Source organism: Gavia stellata, chromosome 10 (assembly GCF_030936135.1).
Source record: "Gavia stellata isolate bGavSte3 chromosome 10, bGavSte3.hap2, whole genome shotgun sequence".
Taxonomy (NCBI): Eukaryota; Metazoa; Chordata; class Aves; order Gaviiformes; family Gaviidae; genus Gavia; species Gavia stellata.
The window spans coordinates 15,964,499-15,984,160 of record NC_082603.1 but is presented as its reverse complement, the minus strand read 5'-3'; the positions used below and the strand labels follow the sequence as shown (position 1 = coordinate 15,984,160).

Here is a 19,662-nt window from a genome sequence, read left to right as displayed (position 1 = left end):
TGGCTAAAGTGTGCATTTCCACCTCTTTGCCAGATTAATAACCATATTCTTAAAAAATTAATAATAACAAAATCACGGAAATTAATATTGTAGCAGTTGGGACCAATCGGCATGACATGTACTGCATGATCATTTGAATGTGCATGAACAGACATTGTCTCTGGGTGAATTTTTAGCAGACTTTCTTGTATTTCTATATATAGGATCATCAGTGGTGACCCTCTGGAAATGCAGCCTTTCAAATCTTAGTAAATTGAAGACAGCACTTGAATTACAAAACCCTTAGCACATAATTTCAAACTAGTACAAAATATATCTTCATCTCAGCTTGAGTTCAAGTAACGTAGTTATATGCTAATCAGGTTGTCAAAATGTAACACAGGCACAATGGTCCAAAGGTTGAGACAGGACTGAGAGGAAGGAGAGGGTTTCTGATACTGGGTACAAATCTAACAGCTCTTCTTTGTGCATTGACAATGTAAACCCATAGGAATGGGTTATGTAGCTCGGTACCACCTCTCCGACACGTACCAGCAGCAGCTCTCTGGGGCAAGCTTACAGTAATATTTCCCTAAAAGACTCTTCCAGAATTTAAGAAATCTGTGGCATAGGAATTCCCTGAGCCAGAGGTGATGGACTGCATAGCCTTCTCCAAATAATTTTTCCAGTCTGTTCTTTCTCAACCCTTATGTACCTCTGGCACCCACAATGCCCTGTGAGAATGAGCTCCACAGCCGCAGTGGCACGTGGTGAAGCGTCTCCTGCTGCTCATTTCCACCTATCACCCTTCTGCTTCCAATCCAACTGCACCCTTGCTGAGACAGAAAAATCTGAACCGCACAGTGAATTCAAAATGTGCAAAAAAAAAAAAAAAAAAAGAATCAATATGCTGGCATAATGACGGGTTTTGCTTTGTTCTCTCTTCCTTTCCCAGAAATTCTGCATTAGATATGCTTTATTTCAATGCTATTCAGCATTAAGCTGAGATTTTCACAGTGCTCTCTACTGTAACTCTAGTACAGTTAGCTTAGAATCAATCACTGTATATATAAATTTAGTACTGTTTCATCCCATGTGCATACTACATTTATCTTAATTTTATTTTATCTGGCAGTTCATTGGCCAGTCACTCAGTAATGCAAGATCTTTCACAACCCTTTATAGTCAGCTCTCATCTTTATCTCCCTACAATACTTACTATTACCAGCAAAGTTTACATTCTTGAAATTCTCTCTCTTTTCCAGATTTATTAAACTATTTAGATAGCACAGAACACAGCACAGTTCCCTAGGGAATTTTACTGGAGCTCTCTACCCACTGTGAAAATTGAGTATTTATTCCTTAACATTGTTCCCTATGTTTAACTAGTTATTTATTCATGTGGGTTTCTTCCCTCTAATCTTATGGCAACTTAATTTCTTTCAAATCCTTCAGTGAGGGACCCTATCAAACGCTTCTGGAAACCCAAACTTGCTTTATCAGCTGAATCTCTCTTGGTGTCCTCAAGGAATGTTTTTTTAAGGCCTGGCGTACTACAAAAGGGGTTTCTTCACTCTTTTTTTTATTTTCTTTTTTTCCTAATTTGATTTTTCAGAAGAGCTCCTACCAATTTGCGTACAAGGATAGAAGATTTAAGGTTTGTAGTTCCCCTGATCTCTCCCAGAAAAGAAGTGTTACATTGAGCATGTGCCAGTTCTCTGCTACTTTTCAAGCCTCAAGCAGATCTGCTATAGCCAACACTACTATCGAAAAATGCTGATGATGGATGAGAATTTTCCTGTATTTTCTCATTTTTTTTTACTAACACCTAAGCCTCAAGAAGTGAAAATTCACAGCACCATATTTTGAAGCTCAGTCCCATCTCTATTAATATTTAGGTCATGAGAGGCTTGAGCATTTTTTATGTCTTGCGGAAGAGCCTTTCCCAGAAAACTTCCTTCCTTATAAGAAAAATGTGATCTCAAAGACCCAATACATCAACATTTCTGTTACTAGCCTCTGTTTTTGTTCACTTACTTTTGCAAATGGGAACTGCTGTGCCTACAGAAATGGACAGACACTTCTGGTGTAAACCCACTGTGTAAATCAGAGTTCTTGTTGAATTCCTCCTTAGACTGCGCGGAGGAAAATGCATCCTGCTAGCTCACAAAGAGCTGAACCAGCATCAGGAGCAATGAGGGCACCCTCAGGATGGGGGAGAGTGGAAGCTCCCCTGGAATAGGCAGAGGTACATTCTTAATGTGCCTGCTCCTCTTTCATGTCAGCTCTCTTCTCTCTCTTTTCTAGGAAGCATCTTTCTGGACTGTTTTTCATCCTCCCTTTTCCTTGTGGTGAAGGATGAAGACAAAAAGTGAAGGTGGTCATATGCTCCATTCTCCAAGGCCTCTTCCCTTCTACCCACCACAGCAGTCATTGGAAATTGAGGAGTCTTGGCCATTCTTGCATTCCACACTAGCTAGGGCCAAGTGGTTTCGTTCCTGGGCAAGGTAACCAGTATGAGTGTCTTATTCCAACCTCATCCTCCCTCTTCAGCTAGGATTTCCTCTGATGTTAAGGGACTAAGCCTACTGACAGTTTTCTGTAGTGAAAGGGATCTTTTCCATATGGCGAATATAACAACTGCTGTGTGGGTTTTTTCACTTCCTACCAAGCATCCATGACAGCTGGCTTTGGGAAGTTTAAGCTGCAGCAATAACAACTGGAGTTTTTTAATGTGATTTCTGGATCTGAAATTCAGATAAAGGGAACCCAGGTAGCTGTCCTGCACTGCTGGGCACTTCCATGCTATGGAGCGTGCAAGCTTCCAAGCAGCCCAGCTTGTGGCTCCCTCCCCTTGTGCTCTGTACTCTTCAGTTCATGTGGAAAAACATCTGGGCTTCCAGCAAGGGTCCTCTGATAGGCCTGAGAACACGCAGCATGTACTCTCCCCATTCAGGTTCACAATACATTGGTTGCTGTTGGTATCAAGAGAGGTCCACATCAGCACAGTCCTACCTGATTGTTTAGAAATCTTTTATTCCAAGTTTGTAGGTGTTGTGGCTTGTCAAGATATCTGGATTTATCATGCGGATGCACACCTCAGTAGGTATTTGGAGTACAAAGTATCATTTCTTTGTGATGGAGAGGCAAAGCTATCTATACTAGCCCTAGGAAAAGTAGGTGTTTATAGAGAGCAGCTGGCTGGTAATTTGATCTTCACTTCTTTTGAACATGACTCCTGCAAAGATGAAGATGAAGGTTCTGCCTTTCCCCTCACCTAATTACCTGTATTACAAGTGCTATTCCAAATTCCCAAGTATTTCAAATTTGAAACCCAAATGGTAAAACAGACTATTGCCTTTTATAACATGAATCAAGTTAGTGACTGCTATCTCGAAATGTAAATACTATGTACACTACACAACATCCCACAGACCTCTGAACACCCATCAAAAGTAAAAGCTATAATAATGCCTGCAAAAATACCCAAATTATTCCTAATACATTTAGTGAGAAAGCCAACTGTGACCTTCTCATCACAGAAAAGCTGTGAAGTCTATGATTCCTCTATATCTTAAAAATTTTTTCCACCTTATGTCCCTTAATTTTAAGGCTCAAAGGAGATCTACAGCAATTTTAGATATTCTGGTCAATTCCTCTCAGTAAACAGATTACAAGGTCTACTCTTAGTGCAGACTTAGAGCGGGAAAAGGTTTATATAAATATACAAATATTGTTCACAGTTTGTAGACGAAACCGGCTATTAAAACCAGAGCTGATCCTACACATAAGCTTGATATGTAGGACCCCACTTCAGGGATCACTTTGGCAAACTAATCAAACCTTTCCATGTAAACTATCCAAATAACTAATATTGCTGTTGCAAATCTATTTCTATAACTTTGGGAAATCTTTTTGAACATTGCATTTTTCTGCACCAAAAGTTATTCACAGGAGCAAGGCACTCCCTTATTCCTGTTCAATTGTATTTTTCTTGCTCTGTAACCCCTCATTTCTGTCCTCACAGAGTAGAATTAAAACAAATCTGGTTTTGTTACCTAAATTCAAAAAAACCCAACAAACAAACTAACTAACCCAAAAAACCCCAAACACCAAACCGAAACAAAACTGGCTGCCCTATTTCATAGCTCTATGGTAGAAAAAAATCTGAATAATATAAAAAACTAATTACACCATTCCAGGAGATTTAAAAGACGTAAACCCCCAAAAAACCCCAACATTACAAAGTTGGTTATCAGCCTGGGATCCAGTGATCTGTTCTCGCGCACTCTCTAGCATGGCTACTCCTGACAGGTGTTCAGGGACATTCTGAACAAGATGTTGAACAAAAATATATCTTTAACAGTTTCGTCCTTGAAAAGCTGCTCTCTGCTGAGGAACTGTCAGAGAAACTGTCAGCAACATTCTGCAAGCAGCAGAATAAACATTAAGACAAGAGTTTTCAGGTTGGTTTTGGGGTCCAAAAGTACTTAATGTTTCTAGCAGAAGAGGTTTCTCAATTCAACACGTCACAACACTGATATCTGAATTATAGAATCAGTGTCACAGCTGACAATCTGGTATCCTATGTATGTTCCTTAGAGTCATACAGCAGCCCAAACTCATGTGTGTTCAGTTAGGAGGCCAAAAAGTTACTTTTAAGACTTCAGCATACTAATAGAGCAATATTGAAAACTATTCAATTTGGCTTCTTCTTCCAAGACCCCAGTTCTTCCTTGCAGTACAAATTTCTCAGACATTTGCTTGTTTGTGATGGACTTCTGTTAGCCCTGTAGGGAATGACATTTCTCCTGCAATCTATTTTGTTTCATTAAGTGTCCTTTCAAAGTCCTTTTTCTGTACTACTATGACCTCCTGCATGTGCTCAGACCCAAACCAATGTGCACATTGAGGTTTTTCATGAATTTGCTTACTTTTTTATCATCTACAGGGCGTCAATTACAGTTTTGGGAACGTGGAGAAAGACTACCTGGTAATTGTGTCCATCACCTTCTTACTGAACCCTCAGTTCACATTTTTCTGTAGAGAAGTGTTTTACCACTTTCAAACCTTGCTCTTCTCAAGCTTGTTCTCCCCAGTGCAGATGCTAAAGAGGTTTCAGGGTAATATGAAACCTTAAAATATTTGGCCAGCTGCTAGGTAGTGTGAATATATAAACATGCTTATGAGACTGGAAGAATAGACATCTGTATAAGTAGGTGACTTACCAACTCAAATGAGAAGGGTGAGCTATGGTAAGCAAAAGGTTTTGATGAGGAACAGCAACAGTTTGTATGCCTTTTCTGATGAAACAAGTGCTACCACCAATTTATCCCATTCCCTCACATCACCAAAAAATTATTCTCACAATTGCCAGCTTCACCGTGCACTCAGCTCCTTGTTTTATTGGCACACAAAGACATACTGACACTACCAGTATTCACAGTCCCCAGCACAGAAAATGGCCATACTGTAGCTAATGTCAAATATCTGAATACAAAATTTCAGCAGTAAGTTCTCTTGCAAGGTTTTATAATTTTCTTTTCAACTTTCTCAGCCGCTTTCTACTGATTAAAGTTTGTAGACTTTTGCTAAAGTAAAAGTGGATTTATTTTTTTCTGCACAGTTTTCATTCCTGATCACATCATTAGGTGAGTTCTACTTGACCAAATTCATATTTCTTAACTAATTTCTTGAATATACCATAAAATGTCATTTTTTCAGCCACATTTTGGATGGAAAGTACACCAATACACCATATAATCAGGTATCTCCTTGGTGAATAAAATATGGAAGTACGACATGTTGTGGCTTTAGTGTTACTTCTTTTGCCCCATTATCTAAAGCATTTCAAATGTCGCATGTCCAAATTATGGTCTAGACTTTTTAACACAAACCAACAACTTTATGCATTTTCCATCTGTGGTGGGTTGACCCCGGTCAGCAGCTAAGCCCCCACCCAGCCACTCATCCACTCCCCAAATCCAAATCATCCCTCTGCCATTTCAAACCAGTCTAAGCAGGCCTTAGAAAGGGAGAGTTTTCCTATTTCTCATTATGATGTTGAGATAATATTCGTATTACACAGGAACAGCTTTTGGGCCTTGGCCCAAAATGTCCCTCTATAGCAGGGAGTAAAGAGAACAGACTACCAGACGATAATTATGGTTTCAGTAGTCATTTCTCTCAAACAAGTAGTAATTAATTTTCAATCTGAAAATTCTGATTATTGATATTTTTCTTTCACTTTTTTTTGAGTCTTAGATTAATATAGAACTTTACAAACAACCTTTTTTGGGGGAGTGGGGATGCAAACTTTGCCAATAAGTTGTCAGCTTTATACTAATTCAGAAGGGCTATTTTAATATTATATTTAAGACTACAAAATTAATAAAATAATTGTTCCATCTTTTCTCACTGTCAAGTTCTCAGTCTCTACTACTAAAGAACAAAAAAAAAAATCCATTTTCTTCTGATTAATAATTGCACAGAATGATAAATCCTGTGGTATCAGATGCTATGTGTGGCCATAAGACAGAAAAATATAAATACTTAATAGACTCTCACAAAAAACCCCTTAGTTAACCGTGTAAGGAAGATGTTTGAATATCACAGAGACAGGCCAATATAAATAAGTAAAACTACAATATCTGGGAAAGTATAAAGATGACAAATACAAACAGACCAATTTTCTTCTCACTTTCACAGCTCTCTGACTGAAAGGTTGTTTTCTTGGTATATAGGAAAGCAGTGGACACAGAAATTTTAAAACTCTGTCTGTTGAAAATTTACCAATAAACAATGCTGACTAATACCATATTTTAAATGGTCTCAGCCAAGTTGCTGAAGTAATACCTTACTGAGATGACTGAAGTATCAGAAGGAAAACAATCCCATTTTTAACTGCAAATCATTTTAACAGAAAAGCACCTGATTTTTAAAAAAAAATCATCTTGGGCCTGTACTGTGCAAACCATCTAATTTCTTTTTGTGTGTGTTTGTTTTCTGAAAAAACAGTAATAGTGATATTAAATTAACTCAATTTAAAAAAATCCCAAATTGAAACAGCAAAGCTTTTGATGATACTTCACAAGCTAACATACAAAATCCAGATACTTTCTCTTTCTGCTTTCTCCTCTGCTTGGACCCTTACAAATATTTAATTTACTGCTGGTGGCACTGAAGCAAGTTTCTGCTGGTGGCAGCTTTTGCCCTAGTCCACTTGACATGGATTCAGGGTCAAAAGGAGAAGCTAATAGAAGACTGGGACAGATGGCCAGTCAGAGATAATTGCAAGCTACAAGCAAGAATCAGGAGTCAGAAGAGCCAAAGAATGAGGCCACCCACTACAGGGGTGAAGACAGTACAAGGGAGATGCTAGTTCCCTGATCTATAGAGGCAACATGTCATAGTTACGTGACATTATCCACTGAGCTGTGCCTGGTGGTCCTCTTTTGCACAACCCCTTGCAAAATTTAGTTTAAATCCTAGGCTTTGTTGGGGGAATTCAGCTGCTCTTTTTGCATTATGGTTCGCTTCTTCCTAATGGCACAAGGCAGGATGCTGTTGTGGGATCATATTCTAGTGAGGTAGCTTTTTTGCTCATATCCTTTTCATCTGTAAGATAAATCTTACCTTTAATTACTTGTATTACGTAGCAAAAGTAATTATGTATAAATTTTGATTTTTTTTTTTATATTTACTGTAGCAAGGTAGGTTTTTTTACTGTAATCATTTGTGTCCTCATTTCTGTTTAGCTTTCATTTGAGCAGAAAATGTCATTCTTTGCTTGTTAATTAAGTTCACCCAAACAGTTCTCAGAACCTGTTTCTTGTTTTAATACCCACCCCCCTCCCCCCAAAAAAAATCAAGTTTAAAAAGCCTTTCTAGAGGAGTGAACAGGAAGGGGGGGGAGGGGGGAATTCTGCAAGCTCTAATTACACAGACTATGTCAAAATAAGCACCAAGAGATTTCTACTCAGTGAACAAAAATCCGTTTTCAGTTAGCAACAAATTCACCATTATAATTATGACAGTTCTTATATGTGTTCACGGGCATGTTTTAAAAATCCCTGTGAGCCAAGCCAAGGTCTACTGCTGGGTGCTGCTTCCCCCATGCCCACGCAGGCTTTACCGACCTCAGAGATGCCACAGCAGCAGCCACAGCCAACGTGCAGGAGCTACATTCACATTCTCAAAGTAATAACTCACATAGTGAGGTTGATTAGAAGATGCTCACCCCGGAAACTATGGAAGAGTGGGACTTCTTCATTCCACACAAGAGGCTACGTCTCAGAAAATTCAAATTTTCCTTTTGAAATTGTTACTAGTGCTTTTCCACACAGAAGAGAATGGTTTGGTCTCAAGCAAAAAATGCTGCGATAGATTTTTGGTGAAGAGTGCAATGGGAGACCATTCCTACAGGAGAAATGGTCAACAGTCTGCCTGCCTGCAGTATCCAGGACTTTGACAAAGGATGTTGAAATCAAAATCAGAGAATTACAATATTATCTTTCGGTTCACACTTTCAATATTATGAAGCCCAGCCATAGTAAATAAAGTGATATGAACCTCAGCAAAGAAACACACAGTCTATCCATAGTGAAGTAGGATATTAAACACGCAACACTTAACTTTTACTATCAATACAATGTGTTTAAACATTTTTATACTTGCCGATGTGTACATTTAAACTACAGGAATAAGAAAAAAAACAATTGATTGTCTTCATGCCATGATATATTCAGGACCATTCACTTATTTTGTTCATATAGCTGAACCATGGAGGTAATAACTTCAAGACAGAAGATATGTAGGCTCTGGGATTTCTAGCTCTATCCATTCAAGATAATGATTGAGGTGAATTCTACTTTCCACCTTGTTTTCTTATTCACTAGATCAGTACTGAAAACTATTTATGCCAGCTAGCTGGCGCATTGCTCCCAACTTTGTTTATTACCTTCTAGACAGATATTCCCCACAGCCAAGAAGACTCTAACAAAACTCTGTCCTTGTAGTGAAGTTAACTTTAAGTCAGTATTGGGTTTTTTCTCCTAAAGCAGCCAATTGCTTATAAAAATACTAGAAGTATCTTTCAGATTTGGATTAAGAATAAAAAGAACAAAGATTCCTTTTATAATCAAATTCAATTCACAACGAAAATTATTATTATAAGTTATATCTTTAAAGATGATCTTAAATATGATCTTAAATACAAAAATATTCACAGTAGAACTGACAAGCATTCACACTGGAATCAACTCTTTCCCTTGATGTTATCTATTTGAATGTAAACATCAGCCTAACTAAAAAATCATGACCATTCTCTGTTTGTGTAACAGTCATTTCACAGAATCTTCTGTCATAAAGATTATTTGGATGGGCTTTTCTGGTTTTTAATAACATACTCGTATGTCAATAAAGCAATTGGCATTATATTTAATAAATATTAAATAGGTGAGTTTTCACAGATCTGTAAACTGGAGATTGCAAATAAGTATGTTGCATCTTTATGACTGAGTGGTACTTACATGGTTTGGAAAGTCAGCCTTCAGTTCAGCAATACTTCTACACCAATATGCTGCTGTTTTCTCGCTGATCAGCTCAATGTTTAGAAAAGAGCCTTGGCCTGGGCCATACATAGGACCTGAAGTAATTCCACGCACAATCCTTGGAGAAACATTGGTCACGATATCCTGCAAAACAGTGAAACCTTTCAGATTGGTTTTGCGAAGTGAAGCATACATATATCAATGATGCTATGACATAATATAAACTTAAATGTACCCGGTGTTTTAAAAATGTACTGTTATTATGAGTAAAAACTACAATTATAGGCCAGTTCTCTAAATTAGCAGGTTCTCTAATTAGATTCTCTACATCAGAAGAGAAAAATGTTTGCTGTGTGTGTGAAATGGTATGATAACTATCAAGAAAATACCAATATGGGGCACCTAGAAACTGTCATACAAAACATCATTTAAATAATACTTTTTTGTTGGGTAGAGGGCATACAAGACTTTGTGTAAAAACCTGTGTAAGCCTCAGTCATGTAACAGCATGCACGTGGACTATCCTCCCCAAAGATGATCAAAGTCCATGTCCTACACTAACAGGTGAAGTGCAAAGAGGTGCTGCCCACCAGCCTCTCCGATGAAAAGTCAGGGTCACAGGACCCGTCACCAGCAGAAGTATACCAGTGTACCAAACTCCACAAACAAAACGGTATGACTAAAAGAGACCAAAATCAAAAAATAAAACCAAAAATAGTGAAAATTAAGATCGGTATTGTAAAGCACGATATTTCTGAAGGTCAACATGCGGTTAGCAAACAATTTTGAAACATACAGTAAACACACAAAATGTTGACTTGTTTAGTAGTCTTAATTAAGCTGCAATGTCACCGTATCTATATTAACAAAGAACTGTAAATTCTGACATTATTTAAAACTAAGGAGAAACATAGATGGCAAAATGTTCCTTTTGCCAATTTCCAATTAAAAATAATTTTGAGTAAAGGTCATTTATTTACAAATGTATCAGAATTATTTGTTTAAGTACCCCTCCTCACCATCTTGTCATTTTTAGTAAGATAACATGAACCTCCATTAGTATATAGCAATTAAGGTCAATTTACATATTTTAATTAAGAACCATCCCATATAAAACAATTAGGGTAATAGGCATACTAACTGGATTTCATAACATTTGGACGTTTTTCCAACTAGATAGACAGGAAACCTTAATTAGCATTAATTAGCACTGATCTGCATATGTTTGATAAGGCATACCCTTGCCACAAAAGATTATTTATTCCTGAATCTGCCAAATGCTGCAGTTACAGAGGATAAAGGGACTTTTCTTCACATTGTATGTAAATTTGAGGTAATCTTCATCTGCTTATAAAGTTGAGTTAATTATTATACAGTAAATATGCACTAATATTTTATACTGATAGATAATTAGATGTCCATTTACATATGTAGACATCATACAAAGTAATCTCCCCAGTTCAACTATTTTCAGGCCTAATAAGTCTGGAACATGGACATCACAATAATCCCTAATTTTCCTATTATAATATTTTCCCTTCATCACAAAAGCTTTACCTTCCTCTCAACAGTTAAGTTATATTTTCAGAAAAAAATAATTCAGAACATTTTTTGAATTTATGCAAATCAAAACCAAACAGCAAAGTACACTCCCCTCGCTCCCAAAACAGATTACAAAAATTGCAGTTTATGCAGAAGAACCATTTACATCATTTTGCTCTGTATTATCCTCTTGAGCATTTCACTCCTTTTAAATTGCCTCAGAGGAGCTTGTGCTTTGACTTCATCCCAGAAAGCTATTCATACACGCAGGCCAGTGCTATCACATCATCCAGCATGAGAAAGCATGCAAAGTCAGTGACTTAAGTGCTGGCAATCTGACCTTATTCCTGCAAGCATAGGGTGCACGTGGTCATGTGCTAACAGATGTGAGTTACTTTGACCATGCTGCAAGTGACCATGAGCTTCCTTTTCCCATGCTCCAAAGCAGTCAGAAGCTATGTAGCTACAGTAGTATGGCACTAAGCCTGAGCTAACAGTCTGTCTGTTGTTAGGAATTACTATTTTTGGGTTCAGTGCAAATTATGATAAGATGCATGTGGTATGATTTCCATTTTGTAGCTGGCTTGTGTACGTGTGTGTGCCAGACAATGCTTGGAGCCACCTACGGTACTGTTTGTTATCTTACTATGTGCGTGTTTTGTTGTTATTCCAGTCTCTCTCATTTTACTACAGGTAAGAATGAGATACTGAGATACTACAGACTAGATTATACCTCTTGTGGGACACTCACAAAGCCTCAGTCTGCTTCCGTGCAAAAACACTCTGAAGTTTTTCTATCTGCTTTGGGTCTCAGAATCACAGAATCACAGAATCACTACGGTTGGAAAAGACCTGTAAGATCATCAAGTCCAACCAAAAAAAAAAAAAAAAACCCAAAACAAAAGCACCACCAAAAAAAACCAAACAAACCACACCACACAACAACAACAAACCACAACACACCAAAAAAACCAACCCACCCAACACCACACAGCTCCATGCCCATTAAGCTACATCCCACAATGCCACATCCACACGCTCCTTGAATACCTCCAGGGAGGGTGACTCTACCACCTCCCTGGGCAGCCTGTTCCAATGTTTCACTACTCTCTCAGTAAAGAACTTTTTCCTACTATCTAGCCTGAACCTCCCCTGGCGCAACTTGAGGCCATTTCCTCTAGTCCTGTCACTAGTCACTTGGGAGAAGAGACCAGCACCCACCTCTCTGCAACCCCCTTTCAGGTAGTTGTAGAGAGCGATAAGGTCTCCCCTCAGCCTCCTCTTCTCCAGGCTAAACAACCCCAGCTCCCTCAGCCGCTCCTCATAAGACTTGTGTTCCAGACCCCTCACCAGCTTCGTCGCCCTTCTCTGGACACACTCCAGCACCTCAATGTCTTTCTTGTAGTGAGGGGCCCAAAACTGAACACAGGATTCGAGGTGCGGCCTCACCAGAGCCGAGTACAGAGGCACGATCACCTCCCTGCTCCTGCTGGCCACACCATTTCTGATACAAGCCAGGATGCCGTTGGCCTTCTTGGCCACCTGGGCACACTGCTGGCTCATATTCAGCCGGCTGTCAATCAACACCCCCAGGTCCTTTTCTGCGGGGGAGCTTTCCAGCCACTCATCCCCAAGCCTGTAGCGTTGCATGGGGTTGTTGTGGCCGAAGTGTAGAACCCGGCACTTGGCCTTATTGAACTTCATCCGGTTGGCCTCGGCCCATCGATCCAGCCTGTCCAGATCCCTCTGCAGAGCCTTCCTACCCTCAGGCAGATCAACACTCCCTCCCAACTTGGTGTCGTCTGCAAACTTGCTGAGGGTGCACTCTATCCCCTCATCCAGATCATCAATAAAGACATTAAACAAGACCAGTCCCAAAACTGAGCCCTGGGGGACTCCGCTTGTGACCAGCCGCCAGCTGGATTTCACCCCATTCACTACAACTCTCTGGGCTCGGCCATCCAGCCAGTTTTTTACCCAGCGAAGAGTGTACCTGTCTAAACCACGAGCCGCCAGCTTCTCTAGGAGAATACTGTGGGGAACAGTGTCAAAGGCTCTGCTGAAGTCCAGGTAGACAACATCAACAGCCTTCCCCTCATCCACTAGGCGGGTCACCTGGTCACAGAAGGAGATCAGGTTGGTCAAGCAGGACCTGCCTTTCATGAACCCGTGCTGGCTTGGCCTGATCCCTTGGTTATCCTGCACGTGTCCCATGAGCGCCCTCGAGATGAGCCTCTCCATAACCTTCCCCGGCACCGAGGTCAGGCTGACAGGCCTGTAGTTCCCCGGATCCTCCTTCCGACCCTTCTTGTAGATGGGCGTCACGTTGGCAAGCCTCCAGTCATCCGGGACCTCCCCCGTTGACCAGGACTGTTGATAAATGATGGAGAGCGGCTTGGCAAGCTCCTCTGCCAGCTCCCTCAGCACCCTTGGGTGGATGCCATCAGGCCCCATAGACTTATGAGTGTCCAGGTGGCATAGCAGGTCGTTAACTGCTTCCTCCTGGATCATGGGGAGCCTATTTTGCTCTCCATCCCTGTCATCCAGCTCAGGGAGATGGATACCCTGGGGATACCTGGTGTGGCTGTTAAAGACTGAAGCAAAGAAGGCATTAAGTACCTCAGCCTTTTCCTCATCCTTCGTGACAATGTTCCCCGCTGCATCCAGTAGAGGATGGAGATCCTCCTTGGCTCTCTTTTTGTTGTTAATGTATTTATAGAAGCTTTTTTTGTTGTCCCTCACGACCGTGGCCAGGTTGAGCTCTAGCTGGGCTTTCGCCTTCCTAATTCCCTTCCTGCATGACCTAACAAGGTCCTTGTATTCTTCTTCACTTGCCTGCCCCAAGGCAGGCAATCTCCAGGCAATCTCTTCTCTCTTCTAAGCACAGAGACCCCTGTTTAGACCCTGCGACTGCTGCCAAAGCCCCATGGCTTCGACTCACTCCTTCCCAGAGCTCAGTCATAGCCGACATCTGAGTGACAATTTATCTCTCCAGGATCCAATGAAGTTGAATCAGGTAATGCACAGACTTTGCAAACTGTCTCAAAAGCATCCACTCTTCACTTTAATGACCACAAGAGATACGCAGAGCCACATGAAACAGTAAACACACGTACATTTCTCTGCCTATGTTTCCTCACTCCTGAATTTTCCTTAAGATTTTGTGAGATCCCCTTTGGTGCTCAGGGACCTTCCCCTCCCGTTCCCCACGAGCAGACAGCTGCTCCTTCAAACGGCAGCTTCCACTGCTTCCCTGCTGCCTCTGTGTCACAGGACCCCTCTGCTGTGTCCGTGCATCACTTTATCTTTCCTGACCAAGCTGCTTCTGCTTCCAAAAATCCTTCCTGGCTTTGAAATCCAAACATTACCACCTGGCTGCTTTGTCTTGGTTCCTCCCAAGAGGGATACACTGTCCTTATTTAAGATCCCATTCCTCATTTGCCTCTCCTAGCTCAAGGTAAGCTACATGGAGAGAGCCTGTAATGACTGACACGCTGGCATCTCTCCCGTCTCTTGTTAGCACATGACAGCCCCAGACACAAGGAGACTCACAGTTCATGGAAACAAAACGGAATTGTAACTTATGTGATGATTCAAGGAATCTGTCCATGTACATACAAAATAAATCGCATAAGTGACAGAAACGAAAATTGTCTCCGAGATGAGTGTGAAATACCTACACAGAACTTGCCTTATCATCATCTTCCTCTTCAGTCTCCTGCCACGTCTATGAAAGCTAAACAGGGAGAGAGTTAGGCAAAGAATCGATTGGCTAGACTTAGCGAACTTAATGTCCTTCGGTCTTAGGAGTGAATTTTACATGGTGTCACAGGTTCTTTCATGAAGATGGGCAATGCTGATGGCTGGCCAATTGTTACTGCTGTCTCCAAAACAGCAGGTGAGGTCAGAGCAGCTGAAATAGCAATAGTGCTCCAGACCACGGGTTTGTGACAGACCATCTTCTGGTGTTTTAATCAAATACTGATTTTCCCTGTTTGTAGGAATTGTCTGGCCAAATGCTGACAGTCATCACTCCTTTTCTTTTCCGAAACCCCAGCTTTTCCTTTTATCCCAGTTATGCAGACAACCCTTTTATTGTTAATAAAAATTGTTGTGTGCATAAAAAGCCACAATGGAACTGGAATAAGAAACCTGACAGGAAGCATCTAAAGGTTTGAACCTAAAAACATTTTTTATCAAAAAAAAAGCTGACTGCTACAGAGAGATGACCTGACTGATGAGTTGGCCTGGTCCCTGCATGCAGTTCAAAGTTGAGGTCCACATATAGGAATAGGAGAATGTCCCCAAACTCCAAAACGAATCAAGTATCTTACCTCCCCATGTGATGGAAGCAATAAACAGTCCTTGGGGAAAATAGCACAAAGTTTTCATGTACTCTGAAGACCAAGGATAGAAGACTCCTAATAAAGAGCAACTAGAGGGGAACAAAGCTTATATGTGACCACACTAAAAGACAAAGCGATGGAAAATGATACTAGAAAAATCATTGGCAAAGGTAAACAGAATAGTCCATAGAAAATTAATTTGTTTTGTGGGGAAATCTTGCAAATAAATGTAGACTTGGGGAGCAGGGATACTGTAATCAGTACCAGAATACAGAAAAACAATTTGGTTTGGGGAGTTAATGCAAACGAAGAGAAACAGTGACAACAAATGGAATCAAGGGCCGATTGCGAATCATGAATATTTCAGTTACTGAGTTTCTTCTTTTCCTTCAAAAGCTGATTCTTTTCCCCAGGAGAACACAGCAGAAACAATAATATCAATCCCTCAAATATATCTAGCTCAGGACATCACCTAAGAAAGTGGTGCCACACAGATAAAAGCACCAATATCCTGCTGCTTTTGGATTCCCCTTTTCTGCTTATGAATGATTCTGGTACTCTAGTAACTTGAGACTGAGTTAATTTGCATTACACATATATTTCTGTTCCTGTTGATTAATTAATTAACACACTATAAAAAAAAGACCCAAGGCATTGATCAGGCCCCATTTGCTCTAATAATCTCTGAACTCTGCAATCAGATCATTGAATTCTAAACTACTTATGTCTAATGGGCTGGGAGGTTTGAGTCAACATCTTAAAGATAAAGCCCAAACACTCAGCACTTTTGATTCAGTTAAATTTAAATAAAGGTGCAAATAAATTCATCAGCTCATGCCTTACTGTTCACTCTAAAAGTTGTTTTGCCTCACACTGTCCACATTTGCAGTTAATAATTGCCACAGATTTTTGTATTGTAAAAACACAACCATGCTGTTTGAGCTGAGAGAGAGACCTCTACCTCTGGGCAGCAGGGACATTTTGAATTTTAAAGGACCCAAAGGGGTGTCCAGAACAGTGTTAGATCATGCGACAAGCACAGTCATTGTGTGTTTCTCCTAAACTAATCAGCAGAGAAATAATTCACATTGTGAATATTAACGTTGTCATCTGTAGGCGTGGAAGTTAATGACCTGTAGAAATGAATCAAGCCATTCCCCTCTCTCACAATTATTGTTTTAGGGGAATCAAGAAGACAGCTTTTCATTAACTGGGTTCACATTTTTATTTCATAATCATGTCTCCTAGAAACTAAAAAAAAAAAAGTTTGGAGAAAAATGTTATGCAAAGAGGTCAATTGCAGGAATATATAAAAAGTCTCCCAAAAGGTATACCACAGCCTCATGCCTATTCAATTGATGTAGTTATATTAGGCAAATACAATAAAAAGAACCAAAAGGACAAATCTATATGATTTTTCATATCAAAGCTCTGATGTGTTTCTATTGATTTGCAGAGCTTGTAGCATTCTTTTTTTCCCATTTTTCCCAAAATATTACAGCTAATGGTATTTTAATGAACACTTGAAATAATAAAGTTGCTTAAGAGAACACACAGGCATTTATATTTGGGATATAGAAAGAAAATTAATTAACTGTACCTTTAATTACTATATTAACCTGTTGTACAAGTATTCACTCCTGAAAGTACAGGTGTTCTGCAATGTAAATATCTGCAGCACAATTAAGGTTTCAAATAAGACTTTTGGATTTTAAAAATACATTTATTCACACTATACCAAGTGTTAACATGTGTTTTCTTCACTGTGAGAGGCTTCTATGAGACACAGAGAACTTGCCTTGCAGCGCTGGCCCCCAAAGTCAATGGAAGTCGCTGCATACTTCAAATTAAGCTTTTCTCATCTTTAACTTATGAAAGCAGATAGGAATTAGTGACCTCTGTCAGTTTCTTTTCATTAATATGAGGAAAATATTTAACATAATGAGCAGATTACTACTTTTTACAAAGTTAATTTATTTGACCTTTCTTTCTTCTAGGGAGGGAGGGCATTATACTTGCCAAGTCAAGTATGCATCTGTACATTCCTGGGGTTACTACTTACTAAATGTCAATATGAACACCAAGGCAGCCACACTGGCCTCTTTGTGAAAGAGAGATCTAAATAAATATCTTATTAAGGCAATTTTAGTCAAGTATCTCGAAACATCATACTTAAGGTTAGTAGACAGTAAACTGCAATGTAAAAAAAAGCCCAAATGTAAGTTTCTACTTTACTATATTCAACATACCATCTTCTTTACTTGAACAACAAGACACCGTAGTTGAAAAATGCAGGTATTTAAGCAAATTATGAGGTACTCCTTTTCCCCAGATTTTCAAAGATGTATTGAAAAGGCTGTAAAGATTTCAAAATCCAGTATGCGTGAAATGTTTTCAGAGCTTCTTTTCTAAATGCTTTAATCAACCCCCCAACATCAAGACTCAGTTTTCCCTACAGTTTCTGCTAATTACCGTAGAACTTGATGTACACTTTCACCTATGTAAAAATATGGAGGAGAAGGAGACGTTGCCCTTTTCTGCCTAATATCGTAGCAGTGAAAGCATTCTGAAAATCTGGCTCACTACTATTTGCACACCCTCATAGATACAAATGGCATCACAAACTTATGTCCTCGTAATTCCCTGCCAGCTCTCACTCAAGGTCTTGCAACGATTTGCATCTTCTGTGACTCAGCTGTCTAGCCAGACTGTGTCTAGTATCACCCCTTCTGGAATTTTAACCATCCACAAGAGGCAAGTGAAATCTGAAGCAACAATACCACTTCACACGGCACTATTCCTACACACCCTTTCCGAGTTGTTCCTCACCTTCTCTCCTCCATCAGAGCTGAGACATGTGACATCTCTGCATGGTTCCTTTTCTGAGGCCCAAAGCACTGACTTGCTCTCCTGAATTTCCCCAAGCTCAGAATTTTTTCCAGCTGAGCTTGTCAGGCTCCTTTTAACAGGAACATAAATCCACAGCAAGGACCTTTCCGAACCATTCCATCAGGTACAACCATACAGATTAACAATTAATTTTCATGACGACCTTACCTGCTAGAATAGGATTTTTACAACATACAGTGAGACTTACTGGCTTATGGAGCAAGGCAAGTAAATTTGCTTACGATTTCTACCCAAGGAGGTTTAATGAAGCCACTGGCACCTTCCAGTGCACAAACCACTGTTACGTTGCACACAGTACTGCCTGCTGAACTTGTAACACTTCTATTTAGCATTTTATTTTAGTGAGGGAAAAGGCCAGACTTTATTTCTCCCATATGAGTACAAAACCTCAGCAAAGTCGCTTCCTCACACTCTCCTTCTTCCCTCAGTGAATACGGAGGCATTTTTTAAAAACTGAAACCACCTTGACAGAAAAACTTATCTCAGAACATCCCACCATGCAGAAACTGCTCTAATCTCTCCACCACCAGATATGAGAAATTTAGTACCATAAAGACAACTCCTTTTTTTCATTGCTTTTGTGAATGAAGTCTAGACCTAGCCCTCTCTTTCCTCTTCATTGCTTTCCTTCTCTTGAAGACAGATAGCATATAATGATAAAATGATGTAAAATAATTATTTTTCAAGTTCTCTCACCACAATAAGAACTGAATTTAAAAATCTATTATTTCCTCAACCTTCCAGGATTGTTCACATTGGTGATTTAAAGCATAAGTGTTCTGCTATCTCCACTAGTACAGAACAGATCTTGAAAAAGATCCTTGTTGTTACTTATAAACTACACTTCTTCAGCTTTTACATACAAGATCTAGTATGCTATAGAGGCGAAAAGGATACCTTAAAAATATTCTTATCTGTCTTTTGACAGCTGTTTGTCCTGTGTTTGCAAAGATGAAAGTACCCAAATCTGTACCAAAATCTTATATCCCAAAAGTCTGGAGTACAAACAGTGCTTGTAAAACTTCCTTAATATTCTACTCTATTTCTAGACTGAATAAGCTGAGTTATGCAAACTATTTTTAAAAAAATAGACCGTTTCCTCATAAATGTTTTTACAACATTAAGCTCTCCCATTTGTGTTTATTAAACCCATTTAACACTACAGCTCCAGCAAGCAAGCTAGCTTTCCAAATCAATAAGTTAGCACAGAAGACCGCAGCCCCATAAGGGAAAAAGCAATGCATCAGGATTTTGAAGAAAAACTGCTGAAGCACTCATATTGTGTGAAAGACAAATGACAAGTTAGAGGTTTAGTTACCATGTGTTTGATGTTT

At 39.6% G+C, this 19,662-nt stretch overlaps 1 protein-coding gene across 1 annotated transcript in view; it reads right to left on the bottom strand.

The window, feature by feature from the left end:
• Positions 1–19,662, bottom strand: part of DPYD (dihydropyrimidine dehydrogenase) — a 367,872-nt gene that overhangs the window by 132,524 nt on the left and 215,686 nt on the right. Inside the window, exon 14 of the mRNA XM_059822172.1 lies at positions 9,510–9,674. Within this exon, the coding sequence (XP_059678155.1) occupies positions 9,510–9,674 (165 nt within the window). The remainder of the gene's footprint in view (positions 1–9,509; positions 9,675–19,662) is intronic.